A 20381-nucleotide genomic window follows, 5' to 3' on the forward strand; every position below is an offset into this window, starting at 1 on the left:
AAAAGATTAACTTTTGGAAAACTTTAAAACCTGTATATTTAAGAGAAGCTGTAATGGAAGTTTTAATATTTGGGGCTGATTGAAAAAATTTCAGTACTGTGTTAATTCTATTTTTATGCAACCTGTATAGCTTTCTTCCCCCCTACAAATTTTATTTTTTACCATATCCAATCTCTGTCTCTTTGCTGTTCTCTTAAATTGTTTATTTTGTGTCACTGGTTCTCAGCCAGGAGCAGTTTTGCCCCAAAGGGAACATTTGGTGAAATCGTTAAGAGCTTGGCTGCTAACCAAAAGGCCGGCAGTTCGAATCCACCAGCTGCTCCTTGGAAACCCTATGGGCAGTTCTACTCCACCTAGTTGGGTCACTATGAGTCAGAGTCAACTCACCGGCAACAGGTTTGGTTTTGGTTTGGTTAGAGAGATTTGGGGTTGTCATTAACTGAAGGAAAGGAATGGGAGGGTTGTACCGGCATCTAGCGGGTAGAGGCCAAGGATGCTGGTAAATATCCTACAGAGCACAGGACAGTCCCACACAACAAAGTATTATTCTGCCGAAAATGTCAGTAGTGCCAAGACTGATGAACCCTGTTGTAGGTGTTATGTTCTCAGTAAGTAGACTGAACCAAGGTTCCATACTTCCAATTATACTTGTTGTTTTTTGCCTTAGATATAAAAACCAAAAAACCAAACCCATTACCTTTGACTCGATTCCGACTCATAGTGACTCTATAGGAGAGAGTAGAACTGCCACATGGAGTTTCCAAGGAGCGGCTGGTGGATTTGAACTGCCGACCTTTTGGTCAGCAGCTGTAGCTCTTAACCACTATGCCACGAGGGTTTCCACCTTAGATATAGATAATCATACCAAATATGAAGATTAACCCACCTTCCCTGTGAGTTAAGGGATAATGTGTCATTAAAAAATATATTATCTCATTACGTCATCTCCTAGTGAAGTAACTCAATAATAGCTAACGTATATTACCTCAATGTTTAAGGCAAATAAGATAGTCTTTTTTTTTTTTTTTATAAAGCTGCAAGAGGAAAATAGATGGTTGTTGTTGTTAGGTGCCGTCTAGTTGGCTCTGACTCACAGTGACCCTGTGCACAACAGAACAAAACGCTGCCCGGTCCTGAGCCATCCTTACAATCATTATGCTTGAGCTCATTTTTGCAGCCACTGTGCCAATCCACCTCATTGAGGGTCTTCCTCTTTTCCGCTGACCCTGTACTCTGCCAAGCATGATGTCCTTCTCCAGGGACTGATCCCTCCTGACAACATGTCCAAAGTATGTCAGACGCAGTCTCGCCATCTTTGCTTCTAAGGAGCATTCTGGTTGCACTTCCTCCAAGACATATCTGTTCATTCCTTTGGCAGTCCGTGGTATATTCAATATTCCTCACCAACACCACGATTCAAAGGCATCAATTCTTCTTCGGTCTTCCTTATTCATTGTCCAGCTTTCACAAACGTATGATGTGATTGAAAATATCATGGCTTTGGTCAGGCACACCTTAGTCTTCAAGGTGACATCTTTGCTTTTCAACACTCCAAAAAGGTCCTTTGCAGCAGATTTACCCAATGCAATGCGTCATTTGATTTCTTGGCTGTTGCTTCCATGGCTGTTGATGATGGATCCAAGTAAAATGAATCCTTGACAACATCAATCTTTTCTCCATTTATCATGATGTTGCTCATTGGTCCAGTTGTGAGGAGTTTTGTTTTCTTTATGTTGAGGTGCCATCCCTACTGAAGGCTATGGTCTCTGATCTTCATTAGTACGTGCTTCAAGTCCTCTTCACTTTCAGTTTGTCATACTGTGGGGGCTCGTGTGTTGCTGTGATGCTGGAAGCTATGCCACCGGTATTCAGATACCAGCATGGTCTCCCATGGAGGACAGGTTTCAGCTGAGCTTCCAGACTAAGACAGACTAGGAAGAAGGAGCTGGCAGTCTACCTCTGAAAAGCATTCGCCGGTGGAAACATTATGAATAGCAGTGGAACACTGTCTGATATACTGCTGGAAGATGAGCCTTCTAGGTTGGAAGGCACTCAAAAGATGACTGGGGAAGAGCTGCCTCCTCAAAGTAGAGTCAACCTTAATGACGTGGTTGGAGTAAAGCTTTCAGGACCTTCATTTGCTGATGTGGCATGCCTCAAAATGAGAAGAAACAGCTGCAAACACCCAATAGATGGATAGGTATTTTTAAGATACCAAAGCTAATACATTCCTTTGGTATATGTGATAATATGTATGTTAAATGAATTAATACATGTAAAGCTCTTAGAACGTCTATCTTAATAGATGTCACCTTCACAGACGAGGAGTGGGGAGAGGGGGAATGATGAGCCCAGAATTTTGTCCAGTCAGTGATCAAGATTTGGTGTTACTGTAGGGGGGAATTGACATATGAATGCCCACTTTATCAACCACCTGCTAAGCACTTTAAATATGTTTTGTCATTTTTTTTCCCCCATCAGTGACCTCTAAGGTGATTATTTATCTCCATTTTATAGTTGGGAAACTGAAATTCAGAGAGATTAAATGTGGCGGAGTCAGAATTAAAACACAGGTCCCTTACTCCAAACCCTGTTTTTTCCACTCTATCATCCTGCCTTCAAAAAATGGTTTTACAAGGGTTTTGTTCTTCTTAGCTTTTCCTTGAAGATGTTCTAGATAGATTTCATAGAAAACTGATCCTTGATTTTCATTCTAAAGAATTATGGTGTTTTCTAATAACAAGATTAAAAATGAAGAAAAACATCACTTTGTTAAAATGAGAGTCCTAATCCATGGTGATGTGAATATGAATGGGTTAAATGCTATGAATTGCTTCCTTCCTTTGCAGAAGGTACTTAGTAGTGGGGTTTAAGCTGAAGCTTTGATTTCACCTTGTCATGGAGCCCTGGTGGCGCAGTGGTTAAGAGCTACGGTTGCTAACCAAAAAGTTACAGTTCGAATCCACCAGCCGCTCCTTAGAAACCCTGTGGGGCAGCTCTCTGTGTCCTATAGGGTCGCTAAGAGTCAGAATCGACTCGATGGGAACGGATTTGGTTTGCATGTGTCATCGTGTACGTTGTGCTTTATGTGCTTTTTATGATGTAAAATACACTTCGTATGCTGTCTTTCCTTACCAGAATTCCTCCATGTAAGGGTATAAGTGAGGAAACCCAAAAGGTTCTGGACCGCTCTCTTCTTGATTGCACTTTCCGATTACAAGGTAGAAATAACCGCACGTGGGTGGCAGAGTTAGTGTTTGCAAATTGTCCACTTAATGGCACTTCTACCAGGGAGCAAGGTGAGCCATTTCACGCACTTTATCTTTAGATATTTCTGGATTTTTTAATATTGATTTTTTATTAATTTTCTCTTTTAATCCTGTAGGGCCATCCAGGCATGTTTATCTGACATATGAAAACCTATTGTCTGAACCCGTTGGTGGTCGAAAAGTGGTTGAAATGTTCCTTAATGACTGGAATAGCATTGCACGATTATATGAGTGTGTGTTGGAATTTGCACGTTCTCTACCAGGTATATGTGATAATCTTCCTTTTAAATAAAATTTTTTTTTAAAAGGTGAAATGTGAACATTGTTAAAAAGATTTTTTTTCCAGGAGTCTATCTAGTTAAAAATAAGTCTCTCTCTCACCTCAGACTCCAGTTTCCAACCCTGGCGACTCATTAAGCTTCTTATGTATCCTGAACTTTTTCCGTACACATCAGTATGCCATGTTATAATAATAAACTCGGGGAGTCGCTTCCAACTCACAGGGATCCTGTAGGACGGGGTAGAACTGCCCAATAGGGTTTCCAGGGAGCACCTGGTGGATTCAAACTGCAGACCTTTTTTTTTTTGGTTAGCAGCTGAACACTTAACCTACTTATTGAGAGTTTACTGTGTGCCACACAGTGTAATAAACAGCTTGCTTGTGTTAACTCATTAATCCTCACAGTCATCCTATAAGGTAAAAAAACCACCACCCAATGCTGTCGAGTCGAGTCCGACTCATAGTGACCCTATAGGACAGAGTAGAACTGCCCCACAGAGTTTCCAAGGATCGCCTGGCGGATTTGAACTACCGACCCCTTGGTTAGCAGCCATAGCACTTAATCACTATGCCATTCTATAAGGTAGGTGTTTTATTATTTCTCATTTTACAAATGAAGAAAACAAGTCAGAGACTAAGAAACTTGCAAAAGTTCACATAGCTGGTAAGTGACAGACCCGGGATTGGAACCCCATAGCCACTATGCTGTATTGCTTCAGCACATCTTATCTCCTCTCTGGTCCCCTTTTGTAGAAATGAAAACATACAATGTATTTATGCTGTTGCTTTTTTACTAAATTAGTATGCGTAGAGGCCTATCTATCTAGGTATGTAATAGTGCCCAAATGCCCTCTTTTTCAAATATATATTTTAAAATTTTGCGTGTATAATCTTAATCTCCTTTCCTTTCCATTCAGACATACCTGCTCATCTAAATATTTTCTCAGAAGTTCGTGTTTATAATTACCGAAAACTTATCTTGTGCTATGGAACCACCAAGGGAAGCTCGGTGAGTAACTAACCTTGTACAGCATAAAAGTAAGTCTATGAACTAAAACCCTGAAGTTCCTTTCTTAGATACATTTTTTAAAAATCAATTTAAAAAATAGGAAAACTGCCTTAAAATGATTAAGAAGTCAAGTAAAAATCTGGTCAAAATGGCAAACTTTAAATACTTTATCGACCTAAACTATAATTACTATAATGTTTTTCCTTAACTCTTTAAAATTGAAAATGAAAACAATACCCTCATTGATGGGGTATATGAGCTTGAAGAGTTTTAGACAAGGTAATTTTTTTTTTTGTTTTGATTTGAAATCTGCTTGGCAACACAACTGTTGTAAGGAAGATTATGTATGGTTATGAACAATATGGTATGTCTTTGCCCTTGGTTGCATGATTGTTAACATCGTTTAATCCTATCTTAATAAGAAGGTATTCTCCATAATCTGTAGCTTATTTTTTTCCTACCTCGTATGTGAAGTGCTAGAGAGGTAGTATAAAAATTCAGCCAGCTGGCTTTTCTTTGAACTCTTCCACATCAAGTAGTGTCAGAAATTGAGTATTTTAAAATTGATTAACCAAAGGTGCCTGTATTTGGGGTGGCGTCCTTCCCCTTTATGAAGGTGTTCCTTAGTATATAGGTAGTACTAAGAGGGTGGCATTTCTTCAGTTCAAGAGAAAACTGAAAAATAAGAAACACCAATGATAATTTTCAAATAAAATTTAATTAAAATTTTATCTTCAGTGTGGTTTCTTTCTGTTTTGTTTAGTAGAAGTGAGCTATCTAGCACATACATGCTCGAGAAAAGTACTGATCCATACTAACAGTGCATCTGGAGATTGCAGAGCCCAATCTTATTACTTGTCTTCAAAAAAGATCTCCTTTGGTTCTTTGGCATTTTGTCTCACTGTTTAAACATTTTTTTCCTCTACTTGAATCCGTTACTTTCTCAGTTTCTGAAACATGCAATCTCCTTTATTTAGATTAGTATCCAGTGGAATTCCATACATCAAAAGTTTCACATTTCTTTGGGAACTGTTGGCCCAAACTCAGGTTGCAGTAACTGTCACAATACCATCCTCCATCAGCTTCAAGAAATGTTCAACAAAACACCAAATGTGATTCAGTTATTACAGGTAATTAAGTTTATTTTCTGTTTAAAAAAAGAAAACTCAGCCAGTGCCAGTGTCTCATACAAAATGCAAAAAATCATGTGGCTTTACTAGTGTTTAATGGGTAGGACGAGTGCCTCTGTCTTTTTTATCTTGAATTTTTCTTCAAGAATTTTCTTCGATTCAAAGCAGACCCAGGGATCTGATTTGCATTTTCTTCAAGGAGAAGTTTCATGAAATATGCCAGAAGGACATTGCCTCATTTGCGACACTTTTACATTGAAACGTCTGAGGTTTGAGTTTGTGGAAACCAGCTCCTCTCACTGTTTGTTCCTTGTAGGTACTGTTTGATACTCAGGCTCCATTAAATGCCATCAACAAGCTTCCCACCGTGCCGATGTTGGGCTTGACCCAGAGAACCAACACTGCCTATCAGTGCTTCTCCATTCTGCCACAGTCTTCTACCCACATCAGACTGGCCTTCAGGAATATGTACTGCATCGATATATACTGCCGGAGTCGAGGCGTTGTAGCAATACGGGATGGTGCCTATAGTCTTTTTGATAATAGCAAATTAGTTGAAGGTTTTTATCCTGCACCAGGACTAAAGGTAACAGACTTCAGTGTTATGGCATATTTGGCATGAAACACTTCCTTTGAGGGGAAAATAATGGGGAAAAGCCGCAAATCTCAGTTTAAACTTAACAGGTTTAATGTTATTAATTTATTATCTCTGCAACCTCATTCTGAAGTCCTAAGCTAGAACTTCAAGAGCTAGAAGTTCCGATAAAGTGGCGTGTGACTGTGTGTATGAGATGGTAAAAAGGCCTTTCCTTTATTTCCTGTGATGAGTAAGGTGGAAGAAATTGAAGAGTGTTGCATTTGCTGGTGGGGACACCCCAACAGGCTGTTAGGAACGTGTAAGAAACTTTTAGTTTTTATTAATTACTGATTATCAAAAACATGTGATCATCAGTTTAACTCTGATGCTTATTTAAAATGTAGGATCCTGAATCACAATCCCTGAAGATTCTTATATAATAGCTACTTGTACATACTTTTAATTTAGAATCAGTCAGATAGTTCCAAAAAGCTTGTTCTGAAAAACAGTCCCCTGCAGCACACACTTGCCATTTTCCTGTTTCTCAGAGGCCCCTGTTTTCAACTCTTAGAGCTGCTTCTCTCTTGGTATTTATATCCATATCTTTAAACAGCATTATCTGATTCTCCCAATGGAAGATTAGGATTTAATTCTTTTTTACATACTCCTTTCCTGTTCCCCAATCCAGGCTATTCCTCCTAGCCTTACAGTATGGCTAGGTATTGTCTTAGTTATCTAGTGCTGCTATAACAGAAATACCGCAAGCGGGTGGCTTTATTATTTTCTCACAATTTAGGAGGCTGGTAGTCTGAATGGAAACCCTGGTGGCGTAGTAGTTAAGTGCTACGGCTGCTAACCAAAGGGTTGGCAGTTTGAATCCACCAGGTGCTCCTTGGAAACTCTATGGGGTAGTTTCTACTCTGTCCTATAGGGTCGGAATCGACTTGATAGCTCTGGGTTTAGTAGTCTGAATTCAGAGCGCCAGCTGTAGGGGAAGGCTCTGTTAGCTCTGGAGGAAGGTCCTTGTGTCTTCAACTTTTGCTTCCTGGTTCCTTGGAGACCTCCATGTGGCTTGGAATCTGTCTTCCCCCATCTCTACTTTGCTTGCTTGTTTAACATCTTTTATATCTCGAAAGAGATTGACTCAAGATACACTTTACACTAACCCTGCCTCATTAACATAACGAAGACAAAACGAAGACAACCCGTTCCTAAATGGTATTATAACCACTGGCATAGAGGTTAGGATTTACAACACATATTTTGGGAGAACACAGTTCAATCCATAGGACCAAAAAATCAAACCCATTGCCATCGAGTCAGTTCTGACTCATAGCAACCCTATAGGACAGAGTAGAACTGCCCCATAGGGTTTCAAAGGAGCAGCTGGTGGATTCGCAGCTCTTAACCATTGCCCCACCAGGGCTCCAGGTAGTAATTTTGATTAGATAATTTTCAGTGTCTGTATGATGAATATATAAACACCATTCTTCAGGCCATCCAGTTGACTATGATTACTTTTCCTTTCTTGTTCTTTATTTTCCTGGAAATTAATACTTGACTTTTTTTTTTTTGCTTAGCTTTCTCTGTCACTAAGTCAACTGTAAGCTCTCTCCCAGTTATATAACTCACCTCAGAACATTCAATATTCCATGCCTTTTTCTTGGTTTCTGCCCTTGCTTTGGTGGAGTACCTTCTACCACAGCTTCTTATGAAAGGAAGGCTCATTTGAGACCTTGCATTTCTGCAGACATCTTTAATTCACTCTCATCTAATTGAGAGAGTAAGTAGGCATAGAATTCTAAGTTGGTGATCATTTTCTGTAAGGGTTTTTAAGGCATTTGCTCCATTGTCTTCTGGCTTCCATTGTGACTGTTGAGATGTTTAATGTTGTTCTAATTCTTGCACCTTTGTTTCTCTAAGGAAGCTTCTGTGGTCTTTTACTTCTCTTCTTCTGCAACTTCAGATGGGTACTTGTGTGACTGAGTGGGCCCTTTCTATTTGGAAACTCACATTGGTAATTCAGTTACCACTCAGCCATCTGCTCTGCAGCCTCCAGAATGTATTGCTATTCTCTGCTTCCAGTTTTTTTTTAATCTTTATAACTTACTGCTTAAAAAATTTTTTTCCCTATAGTTTTAGTAGGGTATTGGGAGGGAAGAGATGAAATGTGTGTGTTATGAATCTGTCATCTTTAATTGGAAGTCAGAATGTGGACTTTAAAAAGCTTTCCAGTGATTCTGATAAGCTTATGGTCTGTATTTTTGGAGGTTGAGAAGGTGGAGGATATTAAAAGACAGAGAATTTGTGCTTGAGGCACAAACTCAGCTAGCCTTGCTCAATTTTTTGATGATATCCTGTTAAAAAAAAAAGGCTGTCCTGGTCTCAGTGGTTCAAGATTAAGTTGTATAAGATAAAAATTAAAAAGCTGCCTTAGTCTCTTTGTTCAGTTTTTCTCTGTCATGTTTTCTAGCTTAAAACAAGTAAGAACTTTCACTAAATGGGAATTTTTCCAAGTCTTTAAAGTTACTTGTATTGTACATACAGCTTTTCATTTTCCCCCCTCTTTTCTGAGTCAGAAGTTAATAAGAAAAGATTTTGACCTGGTTTTAAGAGGTGCTAGGATATACTTTTTTCTTCAACTCTTTGCTTGGGTATTATATCTTAGTTGATAGAATTTTTGAGTTAGATGTTTTTGTTGTTAACTGTTTTCCTCAGTCATCCCCCCCCCCCCCGCCCGCAATCTGCCTTTCATAATTATGAATGTCTCTTCCAGGCTGTCCTAATAATAGTGGTGTGTATCAAATTTATATTTCAGGATGGACATAATATGCTGTTTTTGTTAAAATATTCTTAAACGATTAGAAATATATTATTAAAGTTAGGTAAAATAATCTAAGTTTTCCTTCTTTAATTCCGTAGACATTCCTGAACATGTTTGTTGACAGCAATCAGGATGCTCGAAGAAGGTCTGTAAATGAAGATGATAACCCCCCTTCCCCTATAGGAGGAGATATGATGGATTCTTTAATATCACAACTCCAGCCCCAGCCACCACCCCAGCAACAGGTAATGTCTAGCTGAAATTCCAAATAGTGTCACATTTCTGTAACTTAATAGATTTTACAGGTGCCTAGGCTTCTTCATTGGAAGACAAGGAGGTCCTTGGTGAGCCCAAGATGCCTGGGAAATCTATATGAAAAACTAGTGATAGAGAATAGGGGAAGTGTCCAGTGATGAGAAGTGAGTAGTACCAGAAGCAGCATTAACCTCAGATCACCAGTGTGCTTCAAGTGACTTTATGTGATCCCAAGGGTGGAAACACCATCTGCAGGATCTAAGGACATCTTTGGGAGAGTGTCATCACCATGTCTTGAAAGACAGGTGTCATTAAAGTAGAGCACAGTGAACTAAATGTCTAGTGATGTTCAGTAGGGCCTGCTGCAGAGAACAAGTGTACAAACTTCAAGGGTTTTCTTCTCACACCATTTAGTTAAGCCACATTATAGAATCCTAAAGAGCTTTGAGTTCTGTCCCATCACCTTCATATGTCTGATAGTTGAGCAGGCTACCAAAACCAAAAAACCAAACCCAGTGCTGTCGAGTCGATTCCGACTCATAGCGACTCTAAAGGACAGAGTAGAACTGCCCCACAGAGTTTCCAGGGAGCGCCTGGCAGATTCGAACTGCTGACCCTTTGGTTAGCAGCTGTAGCACTTAACCACTATGCCACCAGGGTTTCCCAGACCAGGCTTTTGTTTTCTCACTGACCATTCTGAAATAGAGGGTGACCAGTGACCCACAGCCAGTGATCCTTTTACCCCTTCACCAGCGTTGTGTGACTCCCTATCCTGGAAAATACGTGTGTAGCTGTGGAGAGGCTTCTTACCTCTGGGCTGGGGTCTTCAGTGGTTACATTTATAGTTGTGTGTGAACACATAACTCATAGGCAAGATTCTTTGGCACAGCACATCCTTTAGATTAGATTTATAAAATAACTCACTGCTTCTCACCCATAAGCGTTCATGAAACAGCATTTCTTGTGCTGAAAATTCACTTACATAGTTTGGCATTCCCACAGCATTTTCTACTGTCTAGGGCTGTGGTTTGAATTGTGTCCCCCCAAAAGTTATGTTGAAGTCCTAACGCCTATACTTGTGAATGTGACCCTGTTTGGAAATAGTGGTTTTCTTTTATGTTAATGAGGTCATACTGGAGTAGAATGGGTCCTAAACTTAATCTGTTTTGAGTGGTGTCTTATAAAAAGGGAAAACAGACAGGGATAGACACACACACACAGGGCGAGACACCAAGTGATGATGAGGACAGACACATCTGGAAGCAGCAAAGGAACTATAAAACCCGTTGCTGTCAAGTCGATTCTGACTCATAGCGACCCTATACAACAGAGTATAGGAACTATAGATGAAGCTATAAGCAGCAAAGAAACACTAAAGATTGCAACTGCCAGCAGAAACTAGGGGAGAGGGCCACAGAAGAAATCCATATGGCTAAGACCCTGATTTGGACTTTTAGCCTCCAAAGCTTGGAGAAAATTAATTTCTGTTCTTTAAAGCCATCCACTTGTGATATTTTGTTAAGGTAGCCCTTGGAAACTCTGATATCTAGCTTCTGGTCTAGCTATTTAGTAACTGAAACTCTTCAGTGAGAAGTTATAGGGCTTACGTCTTTGACAAAGTACTAGACTCTTACTAGAGGATGGTTTTGTGAGAGGTGAGTTGCCCCTAACAGCTATTTAAGGTTTTTTTCCTCATTATTAGTTTCTCTTCTAAACTTTTATGAAGATACAGGAGAGCTCAGCAAAACCCTATGTGAATGCCTCTATGCACCAGGGTGTGAGGCTCACATTCCCTCAGCAGGTCTTGTGTTAGGGGCTGTCTTGAGTAAGGTCTGTCCCTCTAAGGGTGCTGGGAGAAGTGCTTCAGCCCAGTAGATACAAAAGCAACTCTTTTCTGTGGAAGCCACTTTGTTGTGATGTAGGTCCTCCCTGTACCTGATAGGGAGCAAGGAGTATGAGCCACGTCTTTTTGGGGAAAGAAGTGACTGAGCAGAGTTATGTTATCAGGGCTGACTACTGACCCACAGCCATAGCAGGGCCAATGTGATGGCAGCAGTGGAGGGAGAAGGGGACAGTGTTCTCCCCTCTTCCCAAATAAGTCATTCATTGGCCCATCTACGATGATTTTTGTTATGGAAAAATCATAATCTGACCCAATAAGAGCCTATAGTGCTGGGCTACTGATACTCTGATTTTGCTAAGACCTCTAAGTACCAGTGGCATTTCATACTGAACATGAGATTTTTAACTAGAAAAATAAGTCCAAAAGGATTAGAAGTAGGTAAATGGGAGAAAAGTTAGAATTTTCTACTGTTTTGCTCTGTATTCTACCTATAAGTAGAGTTTAAAATTTTTAATTAAGAAGTTTGGCATTTAATGCCAGTCAGGATTCTTTAAAAAGAATATCTGCTGTAGCTTAATGTCCTTATTCAGCAGCTTTAGCCTTAGGTATGCTTAGAAATATGCAGTTTTTGGAAAGATTTCAGTTTTCAGTTCCTTTCTGTTTACCAGATATCCATACTATATTCTTATTTTCTAAACTGTTAACCCACTTGATAAGAGAGTTGTAAGGGAAAGAATGTTCATAAAGGGTTTCATGAACATTTTGCTTAATGTTAACAGATAACTTTTCTTTCTTTAGGGTGCACAATTTTAGTCTAGGAGGAAGGAAAGGCAGAACATATAAAAGGTTAGGAATGTCATAATTTTGATTAATATGGTCATGTGGCTTAAATCTCCAGAAAGAAAGGTACAGTCTGCATTACTGGATAAAACAATAGAGTCAAATATATGATTTTGTAGCTTGTGAGTTAGCCTGGATTCTATAATTTTTTTTAAATAGAATAGGAAAAATCCGTAAGGAAAAAAAAAAGACAAGCCAGTTTTTAAAATGATAAAAGATTCAAGACATTTCACAAAAGAGGATGTCCAAATGACCAGTAAGCATATAGAAAAGACGCTCAACATCATTTTGGTATCACAGAAATAAATACAAACCACAGTGTCATACCACTCCATACCCACAAAAATAGCTTAAAAAAAGAAAAACTTGATCCTTGCCACCATTTGGTGTTAGGAGCAACGAAGACTCTCATTTACTACCGGAGGGTGTGTAAAATGATACAACCACTTTGGATAGTGTTTGACAGTATTCTAAAGTGCTAAAGTTGAGCATTGTGTATAATTTAGCAATTCAACTCTTAGGCATATACCCAACAGAAACAAATCAAAAAACACAAAAAAATATTCATAGCAGCATTATTTATTGAAAACAATTTTAAACAAATATTCATCAGTAGTAGAATAGATGAATAAATTGGGATATAGTCATACAATGGAATACTTTACAGAAACGAAAAAGAACACACTACTGCTGCATGCGGAAACCCTGGTGGCGTAGTGGTTAAGTGCTATGTCAGCTAACCAAGAGGTCGGCAGCTTGAATCCGCCAGGCGCTCCTTGGAAACTCTATGGGCCAGTTCTACCCTGTCCTATAGGGTCGCTATGAGTCGGAATCGACTCGACGGCAGTGCGTTACTGCTGCATGCAACAGCATGGAGGAATTTCACTGACATAATATTGAACGAAAGAAGCCAGTCACTAAAGAGTACATTCAGTATTTATACAAAATGTAAAAAGAGGCAAAACTAAGGTTAAGTAATGGAAGTAAGAATAGTGCTCCCCTTTGGGGAGTCAATAAAGACGGGAAGGCATTAAAGACTTGAAAGGTGTACTAGGGAGACCTCAGGAGCGTTGGAAATGTTCTATGTATTGATCTGTGTGGTAGTTAAAATTCATCAAGCTATACACTTATACACTTAAAATTTGTGCACTTTACTACATGTGAGCCATACCTCAATTAAAAAAAAATGTAATTAGATTATCCTGAAGTTTTTTTATTAATACTTTGGGAGTCAGAGTTTTTAAAGACTTGTGTTATTGATGTGTATTTTGCACATTTTCATAGTTCGTGTTTCCTATTTGGTAACCAATGAAGTATGTAGCGTTAACACTGTAGCTATAATTGAGGAAAGCCACACTGTCACACTATATGCCGTTGGCTATCTTACCAACATTTAATTTTCTTATTTTCAGCCATTTCCAAAGCAGCCGGGATCGTCAGGCGCTTACCCTCTTACTTCACCTCCTACATCTTACCACAGCACAGTTAATCAGTCTCCCTCTATGATGCACACACAGTCCCCAGGTAAGCTATTACTTATTCTCTGGTCAGGTTCAACTTTCCAATCATGTGTATATAGAAACACTACGCATGTTAGCCCTTAGGCGTCAGAGGGAACTGCTTTTTTAGTCTGTGTCTATTTGCCATTCGTTCACTGCGGCCAGGTTGTGAAACCTGTGTTGATGGTTTGGGAGCACTATTTAAAAGTTTGAATTAGGTAGAGATGTTGTCACCCAGGGCCAGCCTCGTGGCACATGTTCAGGAAGTGCTAATCACAAGATTTATGTCAGAGGTCGGCAACTTACATCCTGTGGGCCAAATCCCACCCGCTGCAGTTTTTGTAAATAAATTTTTGTTCAAACACAGCCAGACTCATTTATGTATTGTCTATAGCTGCTTTCCTGCCGCAACGGTCTCTTACAGAAAAAGTTTGCAGACCCCTGGTACATGTGAATGGTACCTCCTGGAGTTGGGCAGTGCGTAGCCAGCTTGTCCAGACAAAATGACTCTGATGGCAACCCCGTGAAGTGTGCTGTAAGATTGCTTGAGAATGCCAAATTTTTCCTTTTAACTGAACAATTCAGTGGTATCTCTCGAGCACTTGTTACATGGTGCCAGGGACTCAGCAGTGAGCCAGATACCAGCCCTGCAAGTCTTTCTAGCAGGCAAGACAGGGATGAGATTTCTGGATACCTGCCAGGTCTCACCCATTCCTGATCTGCTCCACATTAATATTTCTAGAGCGTAATGATGTTTAAAAAAGAAAAGTTTTAGCATATAAGGTATGATATATAATGTGGGATATAAAGTATGATAAGAAATTAAATAATTTTTTTAAAGTTTAAGTATAGTAAAAAACTAATATGAATACATGAGTCTACTCAACTAAAGAATGCATTAAGTAGTGTTGCACCAGTTAAGGGCAATTGGACTCATCAGAAAACAAGAAAAACATGCTACATAAAATTCTGATTATTAAATGACATTAAACACAGCAAGTACATTTGCTCGTAAGTTTTCACATTGCATATCAGAATTTGCAACACAATTTTTTCCTTTATGAAATAAAAAATTTTGTATATATGTATGTGTGTATGTGTGTGTCTATGAAGTTTATATTGACAGTAGAACCTTGTTAATCTGTGGATGGGAGATATAAGGACATCACTTGTTAACCAGTTAAACTTCATTTATAAAACGGGAAAAATATAATACCTTTTGCTTAGAGATAAGAGACCTTAATGAAATAATTCACATCAAGTCTTCAGTATGGGGCCTGACACATGACAAATGCCTCTAACAAGGGGGATTTGGTCAGTTCGTTGTAATGTGCTTTGTGGCCTGGATTGGGCTATTCCACATCTGTCACTGCCCAAGTGCTCACATGCTGGCGATCCCACCCCTCCCCCGTGTCTCACACTGGAGCCACTCAGGTTGCTCTTCAGATGACTATAGAAGTGGTTTAAAAAAAAAATTCGTCCTCATTTTATGAATCTTTAGATTTTTTTTCCCCGCTTTTCAGGGGGCGGTGGGGGCGTCCCTTGTTTATACTTAGTTTTAGAAGCAGTCTTCGTATGAAAGACCAAGTATGATGAGTGTTACAAAAGAGGCACTCAGGCTTCTGAAGGAGCACTCAACAAGGGGTTTCTTGCCTGGAGATGCCTTCCTTGCCACCTACTTCATCTACCCCTCCCCCAACACACTGGTTAGACTGAGATTTGAAAGGCGGGTTGGAGTTAGTCGGGTGTAGGGGCCTGGAGGGAGGAGAGTACTCTAGGCAGAATGTGCAGAGCATGTGAAGCCTAAGATCCCAGAGGACTGTGAATGGGCAGTCCCTAAAGGCTGGAGCATGGAGAGCCAGGGGAGAAAGACAGTGCTCTGTTAGAGATTTTGGACTTTATTGTCTGGGTAATGGGGAATTATTACTGGGTTTTCATAGGGGAAGGTCAGAGTTAAGTTTGCAAAACTGAGAAGGGCAAGAGTGGTAGGGGAGCAGATTTTGAAGGGAAGGAGTTGAGTTCTATTGAATCTGTTGAATTTTCAAGTCTCTGGGAGAATTCTAAGCCACTAGGCAGTTGGGGTATATTGAGGCCTACAGCTCATGAGATATAGTTGGACCACAGATGAAGACTTGGAAGTCACTGTCATATCTAGGACTGTCTGGGTGAGTTCAGCCCTTGAGGAACTCCAGAAGTTAACTGACTCGGAGCCTAAGGAGCAGCTAGGGAGCAAGGAGGAAAATAGGAGAAACAGGGTCATAGAACCCAAGGGGAGTGTGTTTCTAGAATATGAGTTGAGATTGTTTTTGCATAAAAGGAAGAGGAAATAGTTATTTTAAAATAATTACAGTAGCAAACACGTATATACTGCTTACTATATGCCAAGCCCTGTTCCAAGCACATTACTCATGTAATCCTCACAGCAAACCTATGGAGTATAGAGGAAAACTGAGTTACTTGCCCAGGTCACAGATCAAATATATAAATATAACACTTAAAGGTTAATCAGGTCGATTATCATATTTATTCAATGTAAGGTACTGTATTAGGTATTGTTGAACATAAAAAAATATAAAATTACCTTACGTAATAGAGGATTTGAAACCTGCTGATATTAATGATGGTTCTATTGTAAGGTAGCAAATATTTTTGTGTTGTTTGTACTCGTTGTTTTGGTAGTCATAGTTTCCCCTTTCATAATCCTAAATGAAAACTAGCCCTTTGGCTTTAAGTATCACATTTAAGCTTGTGACTCTCCAATGTAGACCATCCCCCTGAACTCTAGTCCTGTATTTCCAGAGTCCTGATCCCCACCCGCCCACAGACACCCCACCTCAGTAATTGGTAACCCCTTCCTTCCTCCTCTCTGGGCCAAAGCCGTTAGAGTCATCCTGGACTCCTTTTTTTCACACCCCACATTCAGTCAGTTGCCAGATACTGTTGGCTCTGTCTTCAGAATGTATTTAGAATCCAACCATTTTTCACCACCTCAGCCTTTGTCACTCTTGCCCAAGCCACTTATCATCTCTCACCTGGATTATTAATGATTGCCTCAAACTACCTTCCCGTCCATGGACAGGACCAGGGACCAGCCATTGCATAGTTTCCCATCTCATTCAGAGTGAATCCTAAGCCCTCAGAGTGGCCTACAAGTCCCCATGTGATCTGGACTGCCCCAACCTCATTGGCCGCATCTCCTACCACTCTCCTGTTGCTCACTCTGTTCTGGCCACACTGGCTTCCTCCCTGTTATTTACACCGGCTTCTATTATTGTTTGCCTGGAATATCTTATCCCTTGGATATCCTCATGCCTTATCCTTCACTTTCTTCATGTTTCGGCTCCAACATCCCTTTCTTAGAGGGGTCTTCTCTGATTGCTATATATATACACATGATAACTAGTAGCACCCACCTCCACCACTATACAATTAACCTCTCCCCCCACTTACCCTGCTCTATTTTTCTCCATAACACTTAACCACTGCCTAGCATATATTTGTTCGTCTTTTTCATTCCACTAGAGTATAAGCTCCATGAGGATAGGAATTTTTGTCTCTTATGAACTGCTGCATCCCCAGTGCTTAGAACAGTGCTTGATGTGAAATTGGTGTCTGTGCCTACTTGTTGAATGAGTGAGCAAATGAATAAAAAGTACACTCGGTATGGGGGGAAAAGTCAGTCAATATAAGAGCTGGAATTTGGGCCCATGGGAATTGGCCCTCTTTTTTTGATAATGAAATCTTTCCAATTTTTCTTTGCACTATTTATATGAGCTTTACTACTTGTTTCTTTAGTCTGTGGAGAGATTCTTAACTTGGGGTCCTTGGACAGGACATAAAACGTGTCCTGCAAGGTCATCTATAATTATTTTCCTTCATTAGGAAATCTACATGCCGCCAGCTCCCCCAGTGGGGCTTTGAGAGCCCCATCACCAGCGTCATTTGTTCCAACTCCTCCCCCATCCTCGCATGGAATCTCAATAGGACCAGGGGCCAGTTTTGCTAGTCCACATGGTGAGTCCCTTCATGGAAATCGCTGCAGCATAAGAGCTTGATGTGAAAGTAGTTTTTCTTAAATAATTTTCTTATTGCAAAATTAGCACATGTTTATTGGGGAAATGGCAAAAGTATCGCTCAAGCAAAAAGAAAATAAATCTTCCCTAATCCCACCAGGCAGAGATAACCACCAGCTAGTCTGTCTCCACTTTGGAGTTTCTCTCTCTGTCTCTGTCTCCTCGCTTTCTTTCTCTGTCGCACTCGTTCTGCCTTGCTCTTCCTGTCGCACACTCCCTGCTTGCCTGCCTGTTCACATCTCTGTTGCTCTCACTTGCTCTCTACCCATTTGCCTGTCTCCCCCCTCAAAGATTCCTGTCCTTCCAAAAATATGGGGATCCTACGTATGGATTGTTTTGAGACTTGAATTTCTTAACTTTGTAACTCAAAAATTCTATTTTAAAATTGGTTCAAATAGATTCAAAATTCCGGAGGTAGTCAGTGAAAAGTTTGCTTTCTACTCCGCCAACCACCTAGGTCCTCTTCTCAGAGGTATTTAGTGTTATTAATTTCTCATGTATTCTTGCAGAGTTGTCTTATGCATACACAAGCAAGTACACATAAGTGCTCTTAGCACACTATGCACAGTGTTCAGTGCCTTACTTTTTTCAGTTAATATATCATGAGTATCATGCCATATCAGAACATAAAGAACTTCCTCATTTTTTACAGCTGCATAGTATCTGTAATTTTACTTCAACTGTTAACATTTGCGGGGACATTTCTGTCGGTAAAAATTCTACATCATCATGGTAATGGCTTCATTATATTCCCTTGTCTGGGTATACCATAATTTAACTGCTCTCCTATTACACGTTTAGAACGTTTCCATTTTGTCACAATTAAAAATGGTGTCATCTCTGCTCACATCCATGATTATTTCCTTAGGTAAGTTCCTACAAGTGGAATTGCTGAGTTTCAAAGGGTTTGAGAAATTCTGAAGCTTTCGAAACATACTGCACATTGCTCGCCTGAAAGGCTGTACTAATTTCCTCTAGCATCATACAAGAATGTCTGTTTTCCTGCATCATTGCCAACATGGGGTATTATAATTTTGGAAAAAGCCTTGGCCATTTTGATAGGTGAAAAGTGATGCCTTTTTGTTTGTTTCTTTGACTAATAGTGAAGTTGAACCTTTTGTTGTTGTTTATTGGTCTTTGATGTTTCTTATTTTGTGACTGCCAGTTTATATCCTTTGCCTATGTTCTTATTGTGGTGTTCTTAATTGATTTGTAAGAGCTCTTTTTATAAGTGAGGACCATTTACTCTGACATACAGTAGAAATATTTCCTCATTGTGTCATTTAGCTATAAAGGGATATAAACATTATATTGAAGGTTTCTGTGGGATGAAATTTAAATATCAAATCGTTTGGGAAGTTGCTGCTTTTCAAAACTTGGTTTGTAGTCAATGTAACTTTTACTAAATAAAGAAAATGGAAATTTTTCTTCTCCTCAGCCTTCTCTGGGTAGAATGAAAACACAATTTTTGAGGGTTAGCTAAAATATATAAGAAGACTTCTGCCTTAAGAGAGCTTTGAAATTTTTTGCTTAGTAGGTTACACAGCATAAAGTAGATTGTTACATATTCCACACGTTGAAGCTTCTGTGAAGGTAAATTTTATCCTCCCTGGGTCTTTTTATTTTTCTAAATCTTGTATCATGTTGAAAAGAACATAAATTATACAAAAGAGAGATTCAGATATGGCATGTTAAGAAGGATCAGGCATCAGCGAAACACCATTTTATTGAAAGAAAAAATAAAATTATCACCACATAAGGATTTGAATGCCATCACCTATTGTTCAATTACTAAAATACAGGTTTTGGAAACACTTGTGTACATTTTTGCAGGAACTCTTGACCCTAGTTCTCCATACACTATGGTGTCACCAAGTGGACGAGCGGGGAACTGGCCGGGGTCTCCTCAAGTGTCTGGCCCCTCACCAGCAACACGCATGCCTGGAATGTCACCAGCTAACCCATCGTTACATTCTCCGGTTCCAGATGCTTCTCATTCCCCTCGAGCTGGAACAAGTCAGTGTCACCAACATTTTTGTGTCTGTTTTTAATATAATCAACAAATGACCTATTTTATTTCATCCTTATATTTGAAAGTCATGACCTAGTTTTTGAATGGGGATGGATACTTTATAACTTCAACTTTTATCCAGGTAGTAAATCAGTTAACGGTAGTTAATTTGCTAAGTCAGGCAAACGTAAGAACGGAGAATATCTTCTCCAAATACTTTATCAGTTGGGTCCCAGTACCTCTATCATGACTGCTCACTCTTAGCTGCCATCCCAGACCTTGAAAGATATCTTACATTAACTCACACGATTATGCAAATACACACAGAAGAGGCTTGTATGAATACATTAGTTAGCTTTTGCTATGTAATTTCTAGTGGCTTAAAACAACAGTCATATATGAGTTCACAATTCTGTAGGTTGGCAGTTTGGGCTAAGTGTAGCTGAGTGGTTCTTCCAGGCTCTGCTGGGCTCTCTCCTGTGTCTGGTCAGCTGCTGGGTTGCCAAGGGGCTCGCTGGGCTAAGATGGCCTCAGCTAGGATGGCTTCTCTCTGCTCCATGTGTTCTCTCATACTAAATCACACTAGTCCAGGCTTGTTCACAATACAGGGTTCCCAGAAAGTGGAAGCCTAGGCTGCAAATGGTACATTGTCACTTCCATGATATTCTGTTGGCCAAAGCAAGTTACAAGGCCAACCCATATTCCAGGTGGAGAAAATAAACTCCACCTCTTGAAGGGGTTTCTGTCAAGTCACCTTGCAGGGGACATAAA

At 39.8% G+C, this 20381-nt stretch overlaps 1 protein-coding gene across 2 annotated transcripts in view; it reads left to right on the forward strand.

Annotated features, from left to right (window-relative positions):
• MED14 (mediator complex subunit 14) overlaps positions 1-20381 on the forward strand; it is a 79904-nt gene that overhangs the window by 47578 nt on the left and 11945 nt on the right. Inside the window, exons 17-25 of one of the 2 annotated variants that reach the window (XM_049871342.1) lie at positions 3139-3299; positions 3386-3532; positions 4467-4558; positions 5536-5688; positions 6005-6274; positions 9188-9334; positions 13440-13551; positions 17409-17540; positions 19433-19615. In XM_049871342.1, the coding sequence (XP_049727299.1) occupies positions 3139-3299; positions 3386-3532; positions 4467-4558; positions 5536-5688; positions 6005-6274; positions 9188-9334; positions 13440-13551; positions 17409-17540; positions 19433-19615 (1397 nt within the window). The remainder of the gene's footprint in view (positions 1-3138; positions 3300-3385; positions 3533-4466; positions 4559-5535; positions 5689-6004; positions 6275-9187; positions 9335-13439; positions 13552-17408; positions 17541-19432; positions 19616-20381) is intronic. The other variant, XM_049871343.1, reaches the window with a different exon arrangement.

The sequence above is a fragment of the Elephas maximus genome, chromosome X, assembly GCF_024166365.1.
Source record: "Elephas maximus indicus isolate mEleMax1 chromosome X, mEleMax1 primary haplotype, whole genome shotgun sequence".
Taxonomy (NCBI): domain Eukaryota; kingdom Metazoa; phylum Chordata; class Mammalia; order Proboscidea; family Elephantidae; genus Elephas; species Elephas maximus.